This window comes from Erigeron canadensis, chromosome 5, assembly GCF_010389155.1.
Source record: "Erigeron canadensis isolate Cc75 chromosome 5, C_canadensis_v1, whole genome shotgun sequence".
In the NCBI taxonomy this organism is placed as follows: Eukaryota; Viridiplantae; Streptophyta; class Magnoliopsida; order Asterales; family Asteraceae; genus Erigeron; species Erigeron canadensis.
The window spans coordinates 1,436,504-1,458,916 of record NC_057765.1 but is presented as its reverse complement, the minus strand read 5'-3'; the positions used below and the strand labels follow the sequence as shown (position 1 = coordinate 1,458,916).

The following is a 22,413-nucleotide window of genomic DNA, read 5'->3' as shown; positions in this document are numbered from 1 at the left end:
GCTTTAAGATAGACTAATTGATTAAGTTTGTCAAACATATTTTAAAAACTGATCTCAATCATACATTTATAAAATTACTCTACATTACTACTTTATATAACTATTTTACATTCATCTATCAATTTCAAATATTTTCATTTCCATCCTTTAATTTGTCTTTCATCCTCTACCTTCTTATCTCTTTTTCATCTTCCATGGAATATCATCCACGATATACAGTTACATACATTAAAAAATTTAGATATTATAACAGTCATTGGTGTCGTCACTATACCCTACTAGTTTAATTAAATGCATGTAATGCAACCGATATCTCTATAATTTTTTCTTAAGGTGGATGGTATGTGTAATATTCTTATTCGATTAGCATTCACACGTCTATTTTTCCTCACTTGCAAGAAATATTTTTCTATTTATCCTCACCTTTTTAACATAATAATTACATCAAAGATCTAGCAATACACGATCATAGATACATCTCGTGTTGGTGCAATCCCAAGAAAGCCATGAGAAACACGAAACACTAAGTATGTACCTTGTACTTCTTGGACGTCTAGTGCTTTGCTACCGTTCTAAAAAAATGCATGTAACGGTTACATAATTAGGCAAAAAAAAAAAAGAAAAAAAAGAAAAAAAAAAACACCATGATTCCTAATTTGGTGTTCATCTATACAGTGCCTAATCGATAGGGCGATGTTCATGTGGGTGCCTATTAGGTAATTTACTCTATGCCGAAGAGGGCAAGGATGTAACGCCGATGTGTCATGTTTTTCACAAACAACACCTAATCAAATGGTCACACGCAGGCTCCGAAAAAGCAAACCAAACTTGGAATGTAAAGGAACCGATGCACTGATAGACAACATAGAATTAAGAAACTTGACACTTCATTAGAAAATATAGAATCTTGGTCGTAATTGTATAAATTCAGGTTACAAATTTAATGTTGCGCTGTTCAGAAAAAAAAAAGAAAAAAATTTAATATGTTTCCCAAGTGTTCATGTCAGCCTTGAGAGTTGGGGGTAGGGGTCTTGCCTTTTTCTGGCCTTCTGGTTTGACACAAACCTCTGAAAACATGCATTGGTATAGATACAAATAGACTAAACAGTCTGAACATTGCAGATGTGGCCCCATTTTATTTCACAAGTATTATGTTCAAGGCCTGTAAGTAGGTGCCAATAGTTTGCATAGGGGTATATTGGTCAATTCATACCAACAGCTTTGATTCCTCTTTTTGAAATCAAATCAGATCTTTTTCATGGGGTCATGTAATGCTATTCCAAGATTCATGTTGTCCCCTAAAATGTTTGCTAAACCAAAAGTCTTTGTTTAAGATTATGACATCCATAATCCACATGTTTTCATCTCCACTTTATTTCATGTACCATACATTTTGCACATGCCATTGACATGTTATAACTTATTGTTTATATAGCCCTAGCTACTATCGACATTAACTTCACTAGCATGGTATCCACGCAATGCTGTGATGATCATGACAGTGACAGTGTGGTAGTGAGGACGACTGTTGGTGGTAGAGGTGTCTTCGAGTATTGCAAATAATTGATGTAAAAGTTTAATGAAGATATTTTATAATATAAAGGACTGTTAGTGTAACTTAATCATTAAGGGTTTTTTAGACAACTCACTCCATGTAACTTTCAACAGACGACTATTTCTTTTATAATATAGTATAGATATCCACGCAATGTGGCGATGATCATGACGGTGACAGTGTGGTGGTGAGGGCGACTGTTGGTGGTAGAGGTGTCATCGAGTATTGCAAATAATTGATGTAAAGGTTTAATGAAGATATTTTATAAGATAAAGGACTGTTAGTGTAACTTAATCATTAAGGGCGTTTTAGACAATTCCTTCCATGTAACTTTCAACAGAGGACTATTTCTTTTATAATATAGTATAGAAGTATATATAATTTACATGGAGTAATACCTTTTTTTTTTCTTCTTATTACTCCATCTATATCTGTATATGTTTTGACTGTAAGATATTTCAGAATGTATATTTGCCTTCCTATATGGCTACATATAGCTGTAAAATGTTCATTTGAAAACTAAAATTTATATGAAAACTAAAAAATTGGTTAAAACACATTGTGATATGAATCTAACTAACACAATATGTTTTAGTTGTGTTTTGTAAAAACATAATTTTTTTATTGTGTTAAGTTTTAAATCATAGTGTGTTTTAAATAGCGCGTCAAAATCAAAAAATTGTTCAAACACATTGTGATATGAACTTAACACAATGTATTTTGAAAAAAAGTTTATTAAAAATATATTGTGTCAAATTCAGATCACATTGTGTTTTTGACTAGTTTTTTAGTTTTTACGAAAATTTTAGTTTTTAAATGATCACCACCCATATATAACTAAGTTGAAAGAAAGTCAAGTGATTATCGATGCTATATTGTTGGTGAATAGTGTAATGATTGAAATTTTATATACTATAAGTTAACTAGATACTAATTATTTTAGAGGAATTTTCGAATGAGTTGAGACTATTGACCTTGACGGGTGAAACTAATCGAGCAATGAGTTTGTGTTCGAGTTTACTCGAGTTAAAAAACTACTATAACTCTACTTAAGCATGTTCGAACTCAAGTAACTCATTAAAAGCTCTACTAGTTATGTGTATCCAAAAATGCTCTACTAGTTTGTGTTTCCTTCAATGAAACAAAATAACCGGTTTTTAGATGTTAAATTATATGTAAATACTAATTTTAATCAACATTATCAATTTAAGGCATACCAGAATTATTTGGTCCGTATAAAGTAAAAAGTTAATTGTTTGTTTTAGCCTGATGAAATGACACGATACAAATAATTGAAGTTAAACATCTTTCTTTCACCATATAAATGATTAACGGGTTGTTATCTTCATTAAGCATTTTGGACCTATCTCAATGTATCATTTCCGTGTGGGTCATAAATAATAGTAGTACTTATCTCTAGTTCTTTATGTTGTCTCTTTTTGGCTCACCATACTCATGATATTAACCCATTTCAATCCCACTTTTTCACCAAAGTGAAAAGCATTGGGAACCCACCAATAAATTGCCACCCCCCATCCACTTTGAAACTTAATTACATATATATTTTTCTCAATAATTATATATATATATAATATATAATTATATATATAGAGAGAGTTTCTTTATATTTTTTTTATAAAAACCATGAGAACTTTTAAATTATATATTTGTTCACACAATTTTTTTGTTCATTCACATGTGAAATGATATAAAAATGTATGTTTTAGAAGAAACTTTTTGAGGAAAACTTTAAAGTAGCCTTTTGTGAACTTGTGAATGAATTTGTTTACGTTTTCTGTTTACATATGACAAACGGTTATATATAAGGTTTTGAAAATAAATTTCTTCTGCAACATATATTTTTATAACGTTTTACATGTGAATGGACAAAAAAAACATGTGAGCCAATATAAAATTTAGGAGTTCTCACGGTTCTTACAAAAAAAAATAGGTTCTCAAAATAAGGATCTTATATATATATAGATATAGATATATATATAATATATATAATATATAATATATGGGGGAAGGAAATATGAGACTGTTAGGTGAAAAACCTCTCACGTACCTTTTTTTAAAACATAAAAATCATGCGGGCCAAACATTTATTTACTTTTCATATATATATATATATATATATATATATATATATATATATAGGTTTTAGGTAAAATAAAATAGGTATTAATGTAAAACAAATAAAACATTAGGTTTTTTTACAGCGATAACTACCGTGCATTATAAAAATCATCGCACATCAATTGTTTTGTGATTCTTCGTGCATCAATTGAACCATGATCTAAGGGTTAAGATCTTATCTTATTTGTTTTACCATAATACTTGTTTACAATACCCAATCCCTATATATATATATATATATATATAATGTTCTCTATTTCTTTTCTCCTTTGTTTTTGATACAAGATAATCCTTGTAGTCATCATGTCAAATTAAACCAAGTTTGTAATTAACACTTAACTATTCAAGATTAGAGTTATATCTAATACTATCTTATAAAGGTTTTTTTTTTTTTTCAAATCTCAATATAGTAATTAAACTACCTAAATTACCCTTCTAATTTATTCACTAATTTAAACATCTCTATCTAATATACCTATGATACCCTTAAATCTCAATCATTCATTTTTTTTTCTCTCCTCAAATCTCATCCTCTCATTTTTTTCCTCCTTCTTCCATAAATCATTTTATTGCTCTAATTATCTTTTATCTCAAAAACCGTATATCGATAAATTATAATAGGTGTAAGGGTATGATGTGTGAAATCGAGTTTAATAATTTATAACAAGATCTACCGCTTACTGACTAACACACACTTACCGGCAGTGTACCCGTTCGTATGTAATATAGTTAATTGGTAAGACCAGGATCGAACACAAAGACTGAATGTTGTACTTAAGGTTGTAAAAATGTAAATCAAAAGAAAGTTTGGTTTGTGACCGAATTGTCACTTTGCGTTTAGAAAAGTTAGTTTGCGGAAATTAAAACAAATTAGTAATTTCGAAGAATTAATCGAAAATGGTTTAGTGTAAACAATAATTAAAAAGCCATCTATGTCGAATCCGTTCCACAAGAAGTCTAGGTTGCATATGGTTTAAGCTCAAAATTCAATAATGTTGGTGATAATAATCGTGACAAGTCAAAAATACAAACGGGTGCACTACGTTTGTAAAATCTACTCAATCGCCTAATCAACTCAATTTCTTGCAACAAGTGGTACCACCAACCCTATTACAATTCCTTGAACTAACTAGTTCGCTCGATTATTTAAATAACAATTTTATCGTTGTGAAAGAAACGTGGTACCACCAACCGTAAAATCCACTTAACAAAGTAATTTCTATTGAACTTGTATTCTTTACTACCATACCATGACCTAGCAAAAGTCGTTCATAGACAAACAAATAAAATAATACTTGCATTCAACTAGTACCACTATCGAAGAACACAAATATCACCAAGAACACAAATTTAAGTAGAAGAAATCACTTTATTAAGATCTTGACAAAATGTTAAGTAAAACCAACTTGAATTCAAAATATTATGCAACCATGACTAATTGTTTCACTTCATCTCCATAGATGTATAAAGATTTAGCTACTCATAGTAAAAAGAGCTAAAGATTCAAATAGAAAGGAAGACATAATGTACCAAATATAGAGAACAAATTCAAATCGAGGTTACAATCGAGCTACAATGAGTAACAATAGCTAAATAAATCTTCAAGTCTTCAAACGATGTTGGAGTAGTGAAAAACTCTTGAAAACCCTTGAAAATCGGCTGGAAACAAAGTGTGTGAGCTAAAATGTCCAAGACTAGGGTTTGGGTGGAATGGTGGATGGTATTTATACCCCAGGAGAGAGAAAATAGTGATGTCAGCTCGATCTCGCGCCGCTAGGAACTCGGGTCACGCCGCTAGAGGTGTTTTTGAGCATTTCTGACCGAAAAACTAAAAACTAGCGCCGCGAGGAAAGCAACTCGCGCCTCTACTGGGTTGTATTCTCTGGTTAGCGCCGCTAGAGCACTAGCTCGCGCCACTAGTCTTGCCTGGAGTTGCCGTTTCAGCTTCGTTCTTCACCAATACTCATTCGTTAGTGCATATGGACCTTTCCTAAGTCGTTTTCTACCATTTGTGAGCGATAAACTTGCTTCAGACCTGGAATCACTAGAAAATACCATAAAGCACCACAAAACATGTATAAACGACTATCAAATGTGTCTAAAACATCCAAATCGTATGAGGAAAACATGTATAAATTGAGACATATCAGGGTATTCTTAAAATTTCATGTTCTTTCATTAGAGATGTCATTCGATATACTTTTGACAAATTTTTAAATTTGAGGGTAGATTCCGTACGGTTAAGGCATTTAGCTATCATACTTTATGACTTGACCTATCACCCTATCATCTCACTGCCGCAACGCGTGGACGCTATCTCTTGTAGTATTAAAAACAGAATGGAGTTGTATGGATATAATGAGAGTGAACTAATTACCAAGATTGATGTTAATATATCTTGATCAATTAGAAAAATGAAATAACTTTTGAACTTAATATTTTGTGATAGATAATCATACATTCTTCAAAATCATGTGTTACATCAATCTTTCATTTTACTTTTCAAAAAAAACATCAATCTTTCATTTATTGGCATCCCACCACGGTCACTCTCTCTCACTACTTCCACACTTTTGGATGTCACGTTTCAATTTCGCCATTTTGTATGTATATGATTATGTCTATTCTAGCTTATATTTTCTTGTTAATTAACATGCAAAGGAGTAGTAGTTTTCCGGTACAATTTTGAGTTTTTGAGTATAGGTTTTGATTGGTTTCTTTTTCTGGTGAATTGTGGCGATTGTTTGAAATTTTGTTACTACTTGCTAGTGCTACTTTTGGATTTAGATGTTGATCAATGAGTAGTATTTCAAACATTAAATAATGCTTTACTAAAGAAAAAATCAGGCCCATATGAGATTTAGTGTGTCATTGTGTTTTCTATTCATGGCTAATATTGGCTACTAGAAAAATGTGCAAGAATGTTTTTTTTCTAACAGGTGGTATGAATTTGAGCTAATAATATTGCAAGACACAGATACGGATGATGGCAAAAGATCACTGAAATGGGAAATCTACAATACAACATATGGTTGGTGGATGTGGTGGTAAAGAGGATAAATTCCTCAAAATACCATACGTAATTAAATTAACAAATTATATAATTAATATCTCTCTATATAACTAAGAGAGGATAATTTTTTTCTTTTCATATTTTTTGTAGATATATTAACATTTAAATCTATATTTTTTAGTGCTTATGTGTCACTTAATTTGGCACATCATCATTTGTCTATATGGATATTTTTTTTTAATCAATTTTAAATAACATATAAAAAAGTCATATACAAGATTAGAACTCATGACTTCTAACTTTAATTATTATGCATATATCACTTGATCTAACTTAATATTTGTTTATTTTTTACAAACTACGATAGATATTTAGTGAAGATTAAAAGTGATTAAAAGACATTGATAATATAATTATCAAACTTTGTAACTTATCACTTTCTATTTTGCTTTTATATTTAATTATCTTTGTACGTGGAATATAATTTAATTTAATATAAGATAAAACTAGATTATATTGATAATTTTATCTAATGTTTTACTATCCGATTATATTATCAATGTTAAATTAAATATTACTTTATCAATTTCACACATATATTTTTTATATTTGTTATTATATTTGATTTAATTTTCTATCTTCACCTTTATATCTAATTTTTTTTTCTTATTTTTTTCTTTATTCTACTTTATATATATTCCCTTTAGATTTTACATGCATGATAAAAGTATTATATTATTAAAAATTCATTTAATTATTATTATTATATAACATTTATTAATACTATTGACGTATATATATATATATGTTAATCATTGTCTTCAAGTAATATTACATAAAATCTTATATTTGTAATCAATTTAATGTAATGTGTATATTATCATGCATTGTATAGGCTTAATCTAGTAAATTACATAAATAAATTAAATAATTATTATAAAATAAATAAAATATTATACAATCCATTTCAAATGTATTATGTTAAATATGGAATTATTTTATGAACCTTAACTACCACCTATTAAGCTTTTTATAGCAAAACACACTAATAATTAAATAAAACCGATACAACCAGCTTACTTAGCTAGTTATCTAATGGTGTATTTTTGGATGGGTTAGAGAACATTTTTATCTAAAATTCAAGATTTTAATTTCCATGTCTTATCATAAAGGATTTTCTTCTTCTAGGGATTTAATTATGAGGATTTGCTCTCGATATAATTTTTTAGCGCGAACACAATTAAAACAATATTTGCTATACCTTCCGACATTATGAGTAATTCATACTATAAAAAAACACTAAAATGATACATTATTATCTTTTAGCGTGAACACAATTAAAACAACAATTTAGTTTTTCAAAAAGTCCAATTAGTTTTAAATTCTATAAGTATAAGTAAATACCTCAAAACTAAAATACACTAACGGGTAGTGGACGCGATCGAATGTAGCTAGTGTTATGGTAACTACATGATCGTTCGGAGGGACGCTTGCAATACCTAATCTAATATAGTGTGTAATTTACTTGCCGAGGTTATCACATTCTCCTAATTAACTAATTAAAAGTAATAAAAGAAGAGCCGCAATCACTTGGTCTGGTCTAGTTAGAAGCCTTGTTTGGCCTAATTAACTAATTTGAGAACAATAATATTAAGAGAATACTTGTTTGGAATATCTGATCACATATATATGACAATTACTACGTTGTTTAACTCTTAAAATGTTGAAAAACTTTTTCACGATTCAGTTTCTCGTTAGATATACTAAACCAAAATAGTAGAGATTATCGCTAGAATCACATCTACCCTTCAACTAAATCTTCATCAAATTCAACGTTGAAAAACTAAATTGTTGAAAAACTTGCATCATTTTCTTCAATAATCGGGTTAATCAATGCCAAAGAGACAAATATGTTCGACTCTTATGTTTATTATTTACAATAAAAAAAATTGTTCAATTTAAAGAGAAAATTTGAATTTATTAATAAACTACCTTAATTAGAATAATTGGAGATTATAATGTTTGCATGGAAGCATTAAATAGAGAATAATATGAAAATGGAGTTGGCAAAATCTATTGTCATATGTTAGTGTGTTTTAGTTTTGAGGTATTTATGTGTATATATAAATTTGAAATGTAGTTGCACCATTTGAACTCACCTTTGAAACGCACATCCCTAAGAGGGTGGTGTAACATACGGCTTAGTGGCATTTTGGAGGGATGCCGCCTTATAAGTCGCTTGCTACTAATAGACTACGCCATTTAGAAGAAGGAAAGGTTCTTTTTTGAAATCAACATAAGGACATCTATAATGGTATATTTTTAAAAACTTTTATTTGTGAAAAATATATAAAAAGATATAAGAGGTTTTTATAAAAACCCTTACTTTGTCTATGTGTTTTGAGAAATAAAACATGACCCATACAAAAAATATGTATCTAATGTTAAACAAATGTGGGACTAGCCTTTGATTACCGCAACTTGACTTAAATTGGGAAAATAACCTGAAAGAATCCACTTCCAATAGATATATAGACATTAAAACTGAAAATGAAAAAATTATATAAAATGTTTATTCTATAACATAAAGGGCAAGAAGGCCAACTTATAAGTTTGTCCACCTTGGTTTATTCAAAGTGTTGTTTCCAATTTCATGTCAGCAAACCAAAAACCTCTGTCTCTCTTATCATTTTTAACTTCTTTTTCTTCTTCAATTCAATGTCTTCTTCTATCTCATTAAAACAACAACATGATTACTTAATAATAAGTCCCTCCTCTTCACAAAAACAAGAAGCAAAAATGGGTGATAAAATAGAAACTCATAACAACAACCAAGATTTGAAAGCCACTGAGTTGACACTTGGTTTACCTGGTTCTAGTTCTAGTTCTAACTCAGCTGAAAGAAACACAACTATTTTCAAGAATTTATTAGTCTCAAAAGGTGCCAAAAGGGGTTTCTTTGATACCATTAATAATGATAATAATAGTTCAAAAACATGGGCTTTTTCTCAAGTTGTTTCATCTTCACCTAAACATTCATTACATGATAAACTACCTCAAGATTCTGCTACTGCTTCAAAGTAAGAACCTTTTTTTACCTTTTGTCTTTGAAATTTTTCTAAGTGTTCAGAAATGTATCAAACTATAGCAAAAATTCTATATAGTATGTATCCAGCTTTAAACGGGTCTAATTTGGTCATTTAACTTTAATAGTTTTATTGTTTTATGCATCCGGGTATACGTGTCATCCTTGTCATATGTTTAGAAAATATTAACTGGTCAGATATATAAAATAGTAGTAATTTCATAAAGTTGTATGCAGGTAAACTCAATTAAACTTAGATACATATATCTTTGACTTATGCAAGTCAACTTGTGTTACTAAAAGTTATGATTTTCATGTGTTGTTTTATGTTTAAACCTTGATTCTTGTTTTCATTTATGGTATTTCTTGTACTTTTTGATGGGGTTATGGGTTTTTTATCCTGAAAGAACACCCATATGGGAAAATCAATGTTGAAAAGTAAAGTAGTTCTTTTGACTTTTAAAGTCAAACTATTACTTGCATCTAGTAAAAGACTGTGGGAATACTTTTTTTTTTTACTGAATAATAACATGGACTTGTATCCTATACTGTTGGTGTATGTAACTTTTTTTTGTTATGCAAGAATTATTATGTTTAAAGTATTTGAAAGTAAACTGATTAATGAAGTTTAATTTTATACAACAAAGGTTTATGTGAGAACCATTTGAATTGGAAGAACACGAGAACCTCCAAATTATAACTTGATGTTCATAAGTGAATAGTATATGTGAACAAATTCGTTAGCATATGAACACATCAAATTATACTCAATATTGCCAATGTTCACAAGTGAACCGTTCTCACATGAACGTTACCCTTGTACATACTACATAAGTTAGTGATAATATATGAATATATATATCAAAATATGGATTTTTTTTGGAATAAACTTATATGGAAGTAACTTTGTATTTGGTGGTTTAATAATGTAGCTTTGCTTATTTCTATAAGCAAAAAATAACTCACGACTTTTGAAAGTCATAAGAGTCAAAGTTTGACTTTTGAAATGATAAGAGGATATCTTTCACTATTATTTTAGCAAGGAGAGAAATGTCCTGAATTTAAGTTGATTGGATCAGGGAACAAGTTGTGGGATGGCCACCAATTCGATCTTTTCGAAAGAATTCCATGGTGGCAAAACATCCGAAAAATGAGGATGACCCAAAACTGGAAATCGGGTCACATTGTGCTTATGTTAAGGTTAGTATGGATGGAGCTCCATATCTGAGGAAGGTGGACCTCAATATCTACCAATGTTATTCGGATCTTTCTTCGGCTTTAGAAAAGATGTTTAGTAGCTTCACACTTGGTAACCTTCTTTCACAACTTGAAGAAATTTTTAACATTTTTAATGATTGTTTAAGTGTTATTTTAAAGAGGTGAGTAAGTGACCTTATCGACCCATTTATCCGTGAACAAGTTTATTTTGGGTGTGTGTTATCTTTTTGTTAATGGCCTACTAATTGTTTGAAAAAAGGATTAAAAGTCCGTACGAAAAGTGTTATGGGTCAACCTAACCGGAGTTGACCCATTCCACGATTCCATCTCGTACAAACTACTATTACTGCCCGAAACATTTTACACCTTTTACTCAACTCTCTTAAAAGGTTTTGGGCCAACCTAACTGGACTTGACCCATCCTTCAACTCATTTCTAACTGGAATATCTAACTTCATTTAAGGTTGACTTTTCAGGTCAACATGGTACTAATGGAGTTCCCCGGAGAGAAGGGTTGGGCGAAAGGCCGTCAATGGATCTTTTTACTGGTTCTGAATATGTACTAACATATGAAGATAAAGATGGTGATTTGATGCTTGTTGGTGATGTTCCTTGGGAGTAAGAATTATACATTATAACCTTTGAATTGCCCTCTTTTTATATAGCAAAAAACGATAACCTTTGATTTTTATTGTCAAATTAATATACCGCTGTCTTTTACCCTCAAAACTGATTTAGTTATGTTTCATTGTCATTACTCATTAGTAGTTTTGCGTGACCGTTTTGATCAACAAGTCTAGCTAAATGTGTTAAAATGTGTCGTGTAACGTTTGATTAATTTGGACTGTTGCAGTATGTTCACTGGTACTTGTAAGAGGATGAGGATCATGAAGAGTTCCGATGCAATCGGATTAGGTAAATCTTGATTACTCAAATAATAAAAGCAAACTGTACTTGAAGAAAGAATCAAGAAATCTAAGAATCTTGATTGTTTTAATATAAAATTAGATCCCAGAATCTTGATTAGTTAACAAGGATAAACAACACTTGTGGCCCTGAATTCGTAAACAAGATAAAGATACCAATCAAGATACCCGTAATCCTAATTGTCCGAGTATCTTGATCATTAAAGAATGAACGAGAAATCTGGGATCTTGATATTTCAAACTGGAATCAAGATCTGCAAACTGTTAACTAATCAAACAATAATCAAGAGCACCAGCTACACTGATTCTTCAAATATCACAAAGTATCGAGGTGGCCTATTAACCATGTTGTGAGTTCAAGGTCCGTTAGTGACCAAAATGTGTGCGAATTATTTGCTTTTAATTTACTTTTGTTTAATGAACTTCTAAAATTTCGAATGCCAAACAAGAATCAACCATATAAAGTTTGATTGAATTTTTCATGATATTGACACTCTTGTTCCTGTTTCATTTCTGGTTTCACAGCCCCTCGAGGCTTGGAGAAGTGCAAAAGGCCATAACTAGCGTCCGATTTTGATTCTTGTGAAGTGATGACGCTCATTTTATTTCATTTTGTGCATCCCTTTTTTAGGTTTTTTGGGGGCGTAAACATATAAGATAAATATGTATGGTAGATGTGTAATTGTGAGTATGAATCCTTTAGCAAAAGCTAGCTAACTGTACCTTGTGCTCGTTTGTGTGTGAACTTGGTTCTTTGTGATCGCCCCGTCTGATGCTACATTTGGTTGTGCTAGAGGCTTTGATCTTAGTAATACACTGGTTATGTACATAAGATTTTGCGGTAGTCCCGTTTGATCAAAAACTCGTAGACCAAGCTCGTTTGTGTGTGAACAAGTCCATCTATCATCAATTCATCATATCATAATAAAGAATACGATATCAGTGTGTAACATGTGATGAGATAGGAAATAGCTTCTGCTTACGAAACATGTGACAAAAAATAATACCTTATACTGTGTTCATGTTACATGTGACACAAGTAAAGTAACTCCCAATGCCGTCTTCCATGGGTTTTAGGTCCCAATACCGTCTTCGACGCCTTACCCCTATCAAAAGTAGAGAGGCTGCTTCCAGGTTCTACCATAGGTAGAAAAGGACCTCCAGCCTTGCTGGGCATGAGGATCGAACCCATGACCTCTGTTTCTAGAGGCATGAGTTCCAACCACTGATCCAATCCAGTTGGTTTTATGTTACATGTGATGTATAAACTTAAATATGTATATTTATTCTGGAGGTAGTCAGAATTCTTGTATAGTGAGTTCATTCTCAAAAATATCAAGGTTTATTGATACAATCATGCGGTTGAAATACACGACACTAAATGTACAAGACGTGTGACAAACTATGAAATAATACATTATTTGCATTCAACATGGGACTCAAAGAATTTGTTTCATGTATGTAACATGTGAATAAAGTATGTAAACTTTTTGAATAAAAATAACAAATGTAATACTCCGTATATAACTATATATGTATTAAATGCCTCTAAATTACTGTATATAATTTTTCTAAGACAAATACACACTACACAATAATAACTTAATAAGTGCTAAACTAAGTTTCATAATATTTCAACGAAGTAGCAAGTGCAAATCAGAGACATGCTTAACAGGTTGTGTGTGACTGATATCAATGTGATCGCGAAGCCAATACTCGACGTGGATGAGACTTCTGGAGAGAGAAGTCCTAAGAAGAATCATTACAAGGCATTTTACTTCTATGGAAATACTTATGAGCTTGTGAGTTTTTCCATCCTTTTGGTTTAAGACTAATCATACGAGTTAATTTGTCCTCTCGATGATAGCCTAGTGGTAGGGGACATGCAACGTATGAAAATGGAGGTCGGGGATTCAAATCCCGGCCCCATGTCCCCTAACTATAGTGTTAGATGATTTATCTTCTTTCATGCTGTTCTAGGTGATGAATAGATAATGGACCGGTTATCCATTTTTTAAACATATGTGTTGCACTGCCGTGGCACGCCAACAATATGTAGATAAAGAATATCAATGATATATTTATGTTCTTTAATTCACTATTTCACTATGTTGTTATTCCTTTTCAAAACATGTAGGAGGACACTGTCCTTTTAGCTGCTGATCCTCAAGGACAAAAGGTGAAGCCCTTTGTGGCTATAATTAAGGTATATATATTTCTATAAACTTTTCTAAGTAAAATTTCCATCATACTTTATTCCAAAGTTTAGTTTCAAGGTCTATGTGTTGAATGTTTCTAGTTGAAGTCCTGCAAAGCACAACTTATAAATCCGATTGAGTTCCATCCCGCAACCATATATATGACAATATGAATAACCACAAGCATGTTTACTTTTAGTGTCGTGTCTTGACGCCACACTATACCGTTGAGTTAGGATTTTGTTTAACCACATCGACATCGTGTTGTACCATATATCTGGTACCAATTGTTATGATTGCTTCAATCTAAGTCTAAATTGGACAACCCCGAGGATCGAAACAACGTCTCTCAACTTTACATATGGGCCCAAGCTAAATTGGTAGTGCGTACCACTAAAGCTGCTAAAGCTATAGTTTAGGCCCTAGTGTTTTGAATTTCGGTTTAGAAATATATGTAATCCCGGTATATTTCTTTCTAACTTATCTCAACAGAATTTTTTACTATATGCACAGGAAATTAACGAGATTGAGAATGGAAGGCTAATGTTGACAGTGCAATGGTTTTATAGGCCTGAGGATGTAAAAATAAAACATGGTAAAAGATTCGAATCATCAATTGGTGCAAGGGAACTATTCTATACATTTCACAAAGATAAAGTTGCAGCCGAATCGGTTATACATAAGTGTACAGTTCACTTTGTTCCTGAACTAAAGCAAATCCCATGTCGTAAAGAACATCCCGGTTTTATAGTTCAAAAGTTGTATAATCCTAACACCGAGAGGCTTTTGAAGCTAAACGACAAAGCTTATATAGACGGCATGAAGCTTGAAATCGAACAACTTGTCAATAAAACGATTTGTCGTTTGGGAGTGCTTCCAGACATTGAGAGCAATGACGACGATTCATCTGATGAGGAAGTGATGAGTGATTAACATTATATTTGTAGCGCGAAATTTTGAAATCGATATTTTTATATAACTTTGTAAACAATGTACTTTTAATAGAAAACTTGGGTGTTTTTTACTGTATATGTGAAGGAAAAGACTTGTACTCCAAAAAATCAGAAAGTCATCTCATTATTTGGCATCCAAAAAAGCCAGAATATCAAGGTAAAAAAATTACAAATCATTAACCGCAAAATCTAACAAACCAACCGAATTGTGTACGGATTTCCCTGAATTTTGGACAATATTTCATCTATTAAAAAGGTTACAATTTTATTACCGTCACTAGAAATAAATAAAAATGGCTCCACCATCTTCCACCTCCATCCACCTCCTCCTCCTCCCTCTATTTCTTGCCTTTTCGGTTGCCACGGCCGGTCCAGCCCACGGCCTTGGTCATAGAAGATCCGGTAAGGGTCATGGCTCCGATGGCAAAAAAGGTGCAATGCCAATGCCAATGCCAATGCCAATCCCGGTGTCAGCAGGTGGAAATGGAATTGCAATGCCCGCGGGTGGACATGAGGTCGAGACTAATTTTAAGGGTTCATGGGCAATCGATAACCCAAATGTGGGTGTTGCTGCCATGCAATTCCAGTTGATGCCCAATAACAAGGCGGTGTGGTTTGATACAACCTCGCTTGGCCCGTCTGCTCGAGAACTTGGTCCACCTGGCAACTGCCCAAAAAGCCCTGAGATGAACTTTAAGCCAGATTGCTATGCACATGCCATTGCTTATGATGTTGAGACCGGACAAAGTCGAACCATATATGTAAGAAATCTTTCTAATCATCCTATTTGATGTCATCACCCAATACAAGGGAATCACGAAAGGAGCCACACTTGATTGTGCATATTCATGCCCACAAAATGTCTGGTTTGCTACAGAAGCACAGATTTACATGTAACTAAATTTTTTATACGTTTGTTTGCGACAGATGGACGGTGAACCATGGTGTTCTTCGGGAAACTTATGGCCAAATGGTGATCTTGCTGCTACTGGTGGTACCAGAGGTGGTACCAGATCCGTCAGAATGTTATCGATGGCTGACCCGCATGCCAATTTTGTGGAGAAGAAAAACGTTCTTGCTGATAAAAGATGGTAAGTACACACTTTTCCAAGCAAAAACTGACCATCTGAAAAATGTTAGGTTACATGTTATTTGAATCCGACTCGAAGTTTATGAAAAATAGCCTGTTTTGCCTCACCCAGTTTGTATGAATGGAGTTTTCCGATTTTTAACTATATATAAAAAGATCACAACAAGTTGTCGACGGTCAGCCTGATCAGTACCATCCGCCCAACATATTCAATACGTTTTGACCTGTTAATTGACTCTAACTAAACTTAATGCAGGTATTCATCCAACCAAGTTCTAGAAGACGGAAGCGCAGTTGTGGTGGGTGGCAGGAACTCCTTCAGTTATGAAATTGTGCCACCAAATAAACTTGAATTCCCTCCAAAGAGATTCAACCTGCCTTTCCTCCAAGAAACCACTGTACCGAAAAAACCAGGACCTGGAATGTACATCGAAAACAACCTCTACCCTTTCGTCTTCCTTATACCTGACGGCAACATTTTCCTCTTCACCAATGACCGTGGCATCATCTTCCACCCACACACAGGTGCCATTGTTCGTCAATTCCCAAAACTTCCTGGCGGTGCAAGGAACTACCCACCTTCGGCCATGGCTGCCCTCTTCCCGTTACTCATCACCCCAGGAAACATTCATGCAGAGGTGGTTATTTGTGGCGGCAATGTACAGGAAGCTTACCAATCAGTCGATAGCAAACACACAAAAAATAGAGTGTTCATGCCAGCACTCAAGGACTGCCACAGAATCGTGTTAAGTAATCACGCTTCAACGTGGGAGAAAGAACAAGACATGCCATCAGGAAGATGCATGGGGGACCTCCTCCACCTTCCAACAGGAGATCTTCTAATGATTAACGGTGCGAAAAAGGGAGTTGCCGGTTGGGAAAACGCAATTGATCCGAATTTCACTCCTGTATTATATACACCTAATAAACCAATGGGTCATAGATTTAAGGAAATGGCTCCAACCAACATTGCAAGAATGTACCATTCTGTAGCGGCATTGATACCCGATGGCAAGATTTTAGTCGCCGGAAGTAACCCACATGCAAAATACACTTTGAAGGGGGAGTATCCGACAGAGCTACGGGTGGAGAAGTTTTCCCCTCATTATCTTGACCCAGCTCTTAACGGTCTCCGGCCGGTGATCTCACCACAGGCTTCAGAAAAAGTGCTAAAGTATGGTAAAGAATTCAAGATTGTAGTGAAATTCCACGGGGGCAATGCAACACCTCAAGATGTGAAGGTGACAATGCTTTACCCACCATTTACGACTCATGGGTTCTCGATGAATCAAAGATTATTGATTCTGCCGCTCAAGGTGGTGACAAATGACTTGGTCACTGCCGTGGCACCACCATCCGGAAAGATTGCTCCTCCTGGGTACTACATTCTATTTGTAAACTACCGAGGGGTTCCCGCCAAGGGTATTTGGGTCCATATTGACTAAGAGATGCATGTTTTCTGGTATGTACAAAAACGAATGTTTGACAGATTAGGTCAAACATTTGTTTTTTCCAACTAAAGAATTACATAGAGTTAAAAGCAAGTAGAATAAAAATGTAAAAAATAGATACTTTCTATGTTTTATGCAATTATGAGATGTGATTTAATTATCAAAAGGCGGTGTTGATGGTCATTAGTGATGAATTGTGATGAAACAGTGTGTTTGTTGTATTGTATTTTGTTATCTTTTATATATTATGCACAAGTAATAATTGTGACAATAGAAGCTTAAAATGGATATGAAGAACAAGAAATGGAAGAACTGACTTGCATTATATCAACTTCTGCATCATGTTCATTCACAATTCATCCTATATAAAACTACCAGGGATTTCCAAGAGACCTCAAAAATGGATACCCAAAAGCCAAAGCTACTCACTTCCATAAAGCTAATATTGGCCGGTTAAATCCGCTTTTGCTTCCAGACAAACTTGAACTCAAGTTCTCGATTTTCCTAAATCCAATCTACAAGTAGAATCACGTAGAACAGTGTAAGAAAACTGAACACCATACAATTACATAAATGCATCCACCTATTTATAACTGTAATCAACTTATAATATGATTATCAGACTTTAATTCATTAAATAACAATAATTAATAAAAGTATGAACCTTGTCCAAAAGAATCTCTTGAAATTGTTCTGGGAAAATCTTAAAATTCTTGAAGTTAGTTGATGCTATCTGCAGAGAACAAGAACTTACTATATGGAAATGCAAAGCAATTAGAGAATAAACTTATGATATACTGGAATTCGTACCTCTGATACTTGACGGTTACTGATATACGATTTCCATGGCTGAGGTTCCAAAATAAAAACTCCACCCTGTTTGGGATAAAGTGTGTATCAGATACGGGAGGTGGAAATATAGAGAAGGGGGGAATGTCACTTAAATGGATAATAATTTGATAGCAAATTAAACACTTACAGGTTGAAGAAACCGCCAAACTTTTGCGAACAATGTTGTTAAGCCTTCGTCACCCCAGTTCAAATGGATCCATTTCGAAACACTTAGGCTGCATGGTAAAAACCAAATGTACTCAACACCCAAAAGGTCAACAAGAAGATTGGTCAAAAAGGGTATATTGTAACCTGGATAGGTCTAAAAGTTATACACTTTCTTATCTTTTGTTAAATGTGTTCTAGCGTTCTACAAATAACGAATATGTTTAGTAGCATCATAAAACATAAATGATCACAGCTATGATCTAAATCTTCAAAAAACCAATTCATGAGATGCTATATAGCCCAAGTCGTTAAAAGTAAATTATTTGACATGTTAGAGAAAGACTAGCCCAGATCGACCTATTTACCTACAAACGGGTCAACTCGGGTTATACTTTATCTCCAAGAGATTTAACTGAATAAATTAATATAGCTAAACAAAGACGGGTCAAAAATTGCCCAAGGCATAAACATAGCATAAACATATTCAGCAAACTATAAAAAATTTTAAATTTTGGACATATAGGTGTTTATGGGTCAACTAACCTAAACCCCTTTACCCTCTCTATATATCACACTAAGTAGTTAAGGACCAAAATTTTGGTGTTTCGGTCAAGGACTGGTATTTGAAAATTTCGGTTATTTCAGTGGTATTTCGGTAATCTTAATATTATGAAAATATTATATATGATTATATATATACCAAAAAGATTGCAATTATACACACAAATGGCAATTATATTAAGTTAATACTCACTCTAAATATCAAAGTAAAAGTGTCAATATTTGATAGATAAGTGATAATACTTGAAAAATTGAGTGTTATGTTGTTTGTTAGTTTGGACAAATATAAATTAATAAAAAACAAAAAAAAATCTAAAAAACTGGTATACCACTGAAATTTGGACCGAAATTTGACCAATTTCGGTAAATTTCACCGAAAATCTCGGTACCGAAATTTTGGACAAAAAGCTATACCGGTATACCAGTGGAGGACCGAAAACCGAAATACCACCGGTATACCACTGGTATACCACCGAAATTGACTACATATTATCACAGATGTCAACTTTTAACCTGGTACATTCTTATAGAATGAATTGTCATGTCTATAATGAAATGCGTACACATGCTAAAGGGAAACATGATATCCGATATATTCGCTCCTATCCTTATTTTGGATCAAAATTAGTATTTATATGCTCAAACATATTGCTGCAATCAATATAAAGCAAACAAAGAGCTTACCAAAGAATGGTATCGTACACCTTATCACCAGGTGTGGACCAACCTTGAACAAAATTATCTTTCTTGAAGGAGACTACGTCAAACAGATGTGAAGCAACAGAATCCTCGGAAATTTCAGCGGTCGTTTTAATTAGTGAGCTGCCTATACCATTTAATCCGGCATCTTTTGACTTGTCAGCAACAGGATGCTTTTTACATTCACTCATCTTCACACTTTTCCTAAGGTTCCAATGTGCATCTTCAATTCGAGCTGGAAAACAAAGAACTGTCAGTATTCATTGATAAGAAGTACAATTCTCCAGTAAGTACTATCAACCACCTTAAAAACTTAAGTTTCAGTTGCTAATATGTAGAGGTGGCAGTTTCAACCCAATTTGCATATGCGTAGGTCAATCTGGGTTGTGTTTTATTGCAAATCATACTCGTGGTATGTAGCATAATAAGGACGATTCAAATGGGTTAAAAGTCGCCAAAGTCGATCCTTATTGAATACAGTATTGGAAAATGTTTTCATTCAATGTTTTATCATCATACTTGTATAGTTTTTGTAATCAAAATCAATACATTATAAGTTTTAAACTCTTTAATGCGGTATATGGTTTAGAGGTCAACTAAACCCAATCCATTTCAGCCTGCAACCCACTTAAATTGACCTTTATTCATTACTCAACTTGACTCTTTACGCAACCTGTACATCCTGTCATCTCTCCTAACTTCTCAACCTCATTGACACGACGACATGTATAACATACATTATCATTACTAAAGGAGATATAATGTGTGAAATTCTTTTCTATTGTTATCTTCCAGAGAAAAAACACTAACCTGAATCAATGTCAATTCCAAGGATTTTTCGGCAACCAAACTTTTTTGCTGCAACAATATGAATCGCATTCAGTTTAATCCCAAAAACCAATATCAAATTCATATATGCAGTCAGAATCACATGTACTTGAACTAAAACCTATAGTAAAAGATTACCGATATTAATAGTTATCAATCCACTATTGCAGCCAATGTCAAGACAATTTTTCCCTTCAAACCATTCTTTCCTCATAACCTTTATCCTGGGATCTTCTTCCAAACCTTGATCAATCTGAACATAATACAGATACAAAAACAATAAATTAGAAAATAAAATACAATATCAAACAACTTACAACACCATTTGAGGTAGCTAACCACCACTGTCGATCTATCATATAAAAATCTCACAACAAGCCAAACTCCATTGTTAAAGAACATTTCAAATTCAACAATGACCCTAATGTCAATTCTTCGCATTTACTCGAATTGACACTGTATGCATCGACAACAATTGAACAATACCCAATTCCGCCAGAGGCAGGGTATGGGGGGAGGTGGGATGTAGACAGTCATACCTTTACCCAAGGGTATAGAAACCGCATATAAACACCTCCAGCAAGAAGGATAGTGGCTATATAAATGTGTCTATGCTTGTGTAAGTCCGTGTGAGTGTACAATGTGTATGCACATATATATAAGTGAGTATATTTGCTTGTCTCCATATATATGAGTAAACAAGCATATAAAGAGTACAAACATACAAGTGTATATAACTCCACGTACATACTATAATACAAGTATGTATCTTTATACGTAAAACCAAAGGTACCAATGGGGTGAAACCCAGTGGTACCGCCATCATGTGACCACATGAGCCCACAGATGAACGCTACAGGTCACATGTTCAAAACTTGCCAAAGGCAAGTGGGGAAACTATATCTTGTGATCCCATATGTGAGGATGGTGACTTACCGGGCATGAGTTCTATGCGGTGTGCGCTCTGGGTACCAAAACAGTACATGGGAGGGTTCCCACCCATTTACCCTTTTTTTTTAAGGTAAAACCAAAAGCAAATATATGAATTCCTAAGTTGCCTACTAGTATAAAGGCATCCACCCAGCTAAGTAAAAACCAGCTATTTGTCTAACCTACTTCTGATACTCTTTGATGTTAACAAGGTTTTATTCGGTTACGATTTACGAATGTATGTAAGGTCACCACAATCATTGCTATAAAAGGTCACCTGCATACATTACATTGGTTGCAAAATAAATATTTGCATAGAAGGTCACTTACATACTTTTGTAACTAAATAAAAAGTTTAACTTTTTCAAAACAATGTTAATTAGCTAGTGCAACAAAAAATGGTATAACCCTATGCCAATATATACATATATATATATATATACACACACATACATAAAATTGAAAATTAAAAGTGAAAGAAAATGAAAAAACTAGGGTTTACTCGATAGCCGTAATAATTTCTGTAGTTGCCAAAAATGGCAACTTCATTGGCCTTTTTTCTCTTTTTGTTGTTTTTATCTGTTGCTTGTACGACGTCGTTTTTGGTCTTCTGTTCTTCTTCTACTGCTTCTTCTTTGTGTTTCATTTTCTTTTCTTTTTAATTATTCTTTATGTAACGGTTTTTTTGGTTCTTGTTTTATGAAAAGTGGGAAGAGGAAGAAGAAGAAAACCTGTTTTATGAGAAAGTACAAGGGCTTTTTATTCAAG

The 22,413-nt window shown here is 33.2% G+C and overlaps 3 protein-coding genes across 3 annotated transcripts; 2 read left to right on the top strand and 1 right to left on the bottom strand.

Moving 5' to 3' along the window:
* The first annotated feature begins 9,334 nt into the window (after positions 1-9,334).
* Positions 9,335-12,798, top strand: LOC122601966 (auxin-responsive protein IAA16-like). The gene is made up of 5 exons (XM_043774699.1): positions 9,335-9,787; positions 10,872-11,101; positions 11,487-11,628; positions 11,864-11,925; positions 12,462-12,798. Exons 1-5 carry the CDS (start codon positions 9,426-9,428, stop codon positions 12,494-12,496), a joined length of 831 nt encoding a protein of 276 aa, XP_043630634.1. The 5' UTR covers positions 9,335-9,425; the 3' UTR covers positions 12,497-12,798.
* A 2,580-nt stretch (positions 12,799-15,378) lies between these two features.
* LOC122602197 (putative aldehyde oxidase Art an 7) lies at positions 15,379-17,719 on the top strand. Its single transcript, XM_043774911.1, has 3 exons — positions 15,379-15,848; positions 16,015-16,178; positions 16,434-17,719. Exons 1-3 carry the CDS (start codon positions 15,381-15,383, stop codon positions 17,620-17,622), a joined length of 1,821 nt encoding a protein of 606 aa, XP_043630846.1. The 5' UTR covers positions 15,379-15,380; the 3' UTR covers positions 17,623-17,719.
* Positions 17,720-17,932: 213 nt separating this feature from the next.
* On the bottom strand, positions 17,933-22,345 carry LOC122600946 (probable RNA methyltransferase At5g51130). The gene is made up of 8 exons (XM_043773725.1): positions 22,148-22,345; positions 20,854-20,968; positions 20,698-20,745; positions 19,873-20,122; positions 18,608-18,695; positions 18,439-18,504; positions 18,293-18,361; positions 17,933-18,143 (listed from the first exon to the last, which is right to left on the bottom strand). The coding sequence occupies exons 1-8, from the start codon at positions 22,289-22,291 to the stop codon at positions 18,054-18,056; spliced, it is 870 nt and encodes a 289-aa protein (XP_043629660.1). The 5' UTR covers positions 22,292-22,345; the 3' UTR covers positions 17,933-18,053.
* Between the last annotated feature and the right edge of the window lie 68 nt (positions 22,346-22,413).

What these genes read in the sequence shown, in the direction of transcription:
- LOC122601966 (XM_043774699.1), top strand. Translation starts at nt 9,426, where the DNA reads ATGTCTTCTTCTATCTCATTAAAACAACAACATGATTACTTAATAATA. An exon ending in GATTCTGCTACTGCTTCAAA is followed by an intron (nt 9,788 to 10,871) that starts GTAAGAACCTTT and finishes TGATTGGATCAG; the next exon opens with GGAACAAGTTGTGGGATGGC. An exon ending in GTTGGTGATGTTCCTTGGGA is followed by an intron (nt 11,629 to 11,863) that starts GTAAGAATTATA and finishes GGACTGTTGCAG; the next exon opens with TATGTTCACTGGTACTTGTA.
- LOC122602197 (XM_043774911.1), top strand. Translation starts at nt 15,381, where the DNA reads ATGGCTCCACCATCTTCCACCTCCATCCACCTCCTCCTCCTCCCTCTA. An exon ending in GACAAAGTCGAACCATATAT is followed by an intron (nt 15,849 to 16,014) that starts GTAAGAAATCTT and finishes TGTTTGCGACAG; the next exon opens with ATGGACGGTGAACCATGGTG. An exon ending in GTTCTTGCTGATAAAAGATG is followed by an intron (nt 16,179 to 16,433) that starts GTAAGTACACAC and finishes AACTTAATGCAG; the next exon opens with GTATTCATCCAACCAAGTTC.
- LOC122600946 (XM_043773725.1), bottom strand. Translation starts at nt 22,291, where the DNA reads ATGAAACACAAAGAAGAAGCAGTAGAAGAAGAACAGAAGACCAAAAAC. An exon ending in GAAATTATTACGGCTATCGA is followed by an intron (nt 20,969 to 22,147) that starts GTAAACCCTAGT and finishes TATTATGTTCAG; the next exon opens with ATTGATCAAGGTTTGGAAGA. An exon ending in GTAACCGTCAAGTATCAGAG is followed by an intron (nt 18,362 to 18,438) that starts GTACGAATTCCA and finishes TGTTCTCTGCAG; the next exon opens with ATAGCATCAACTAACTTCAA.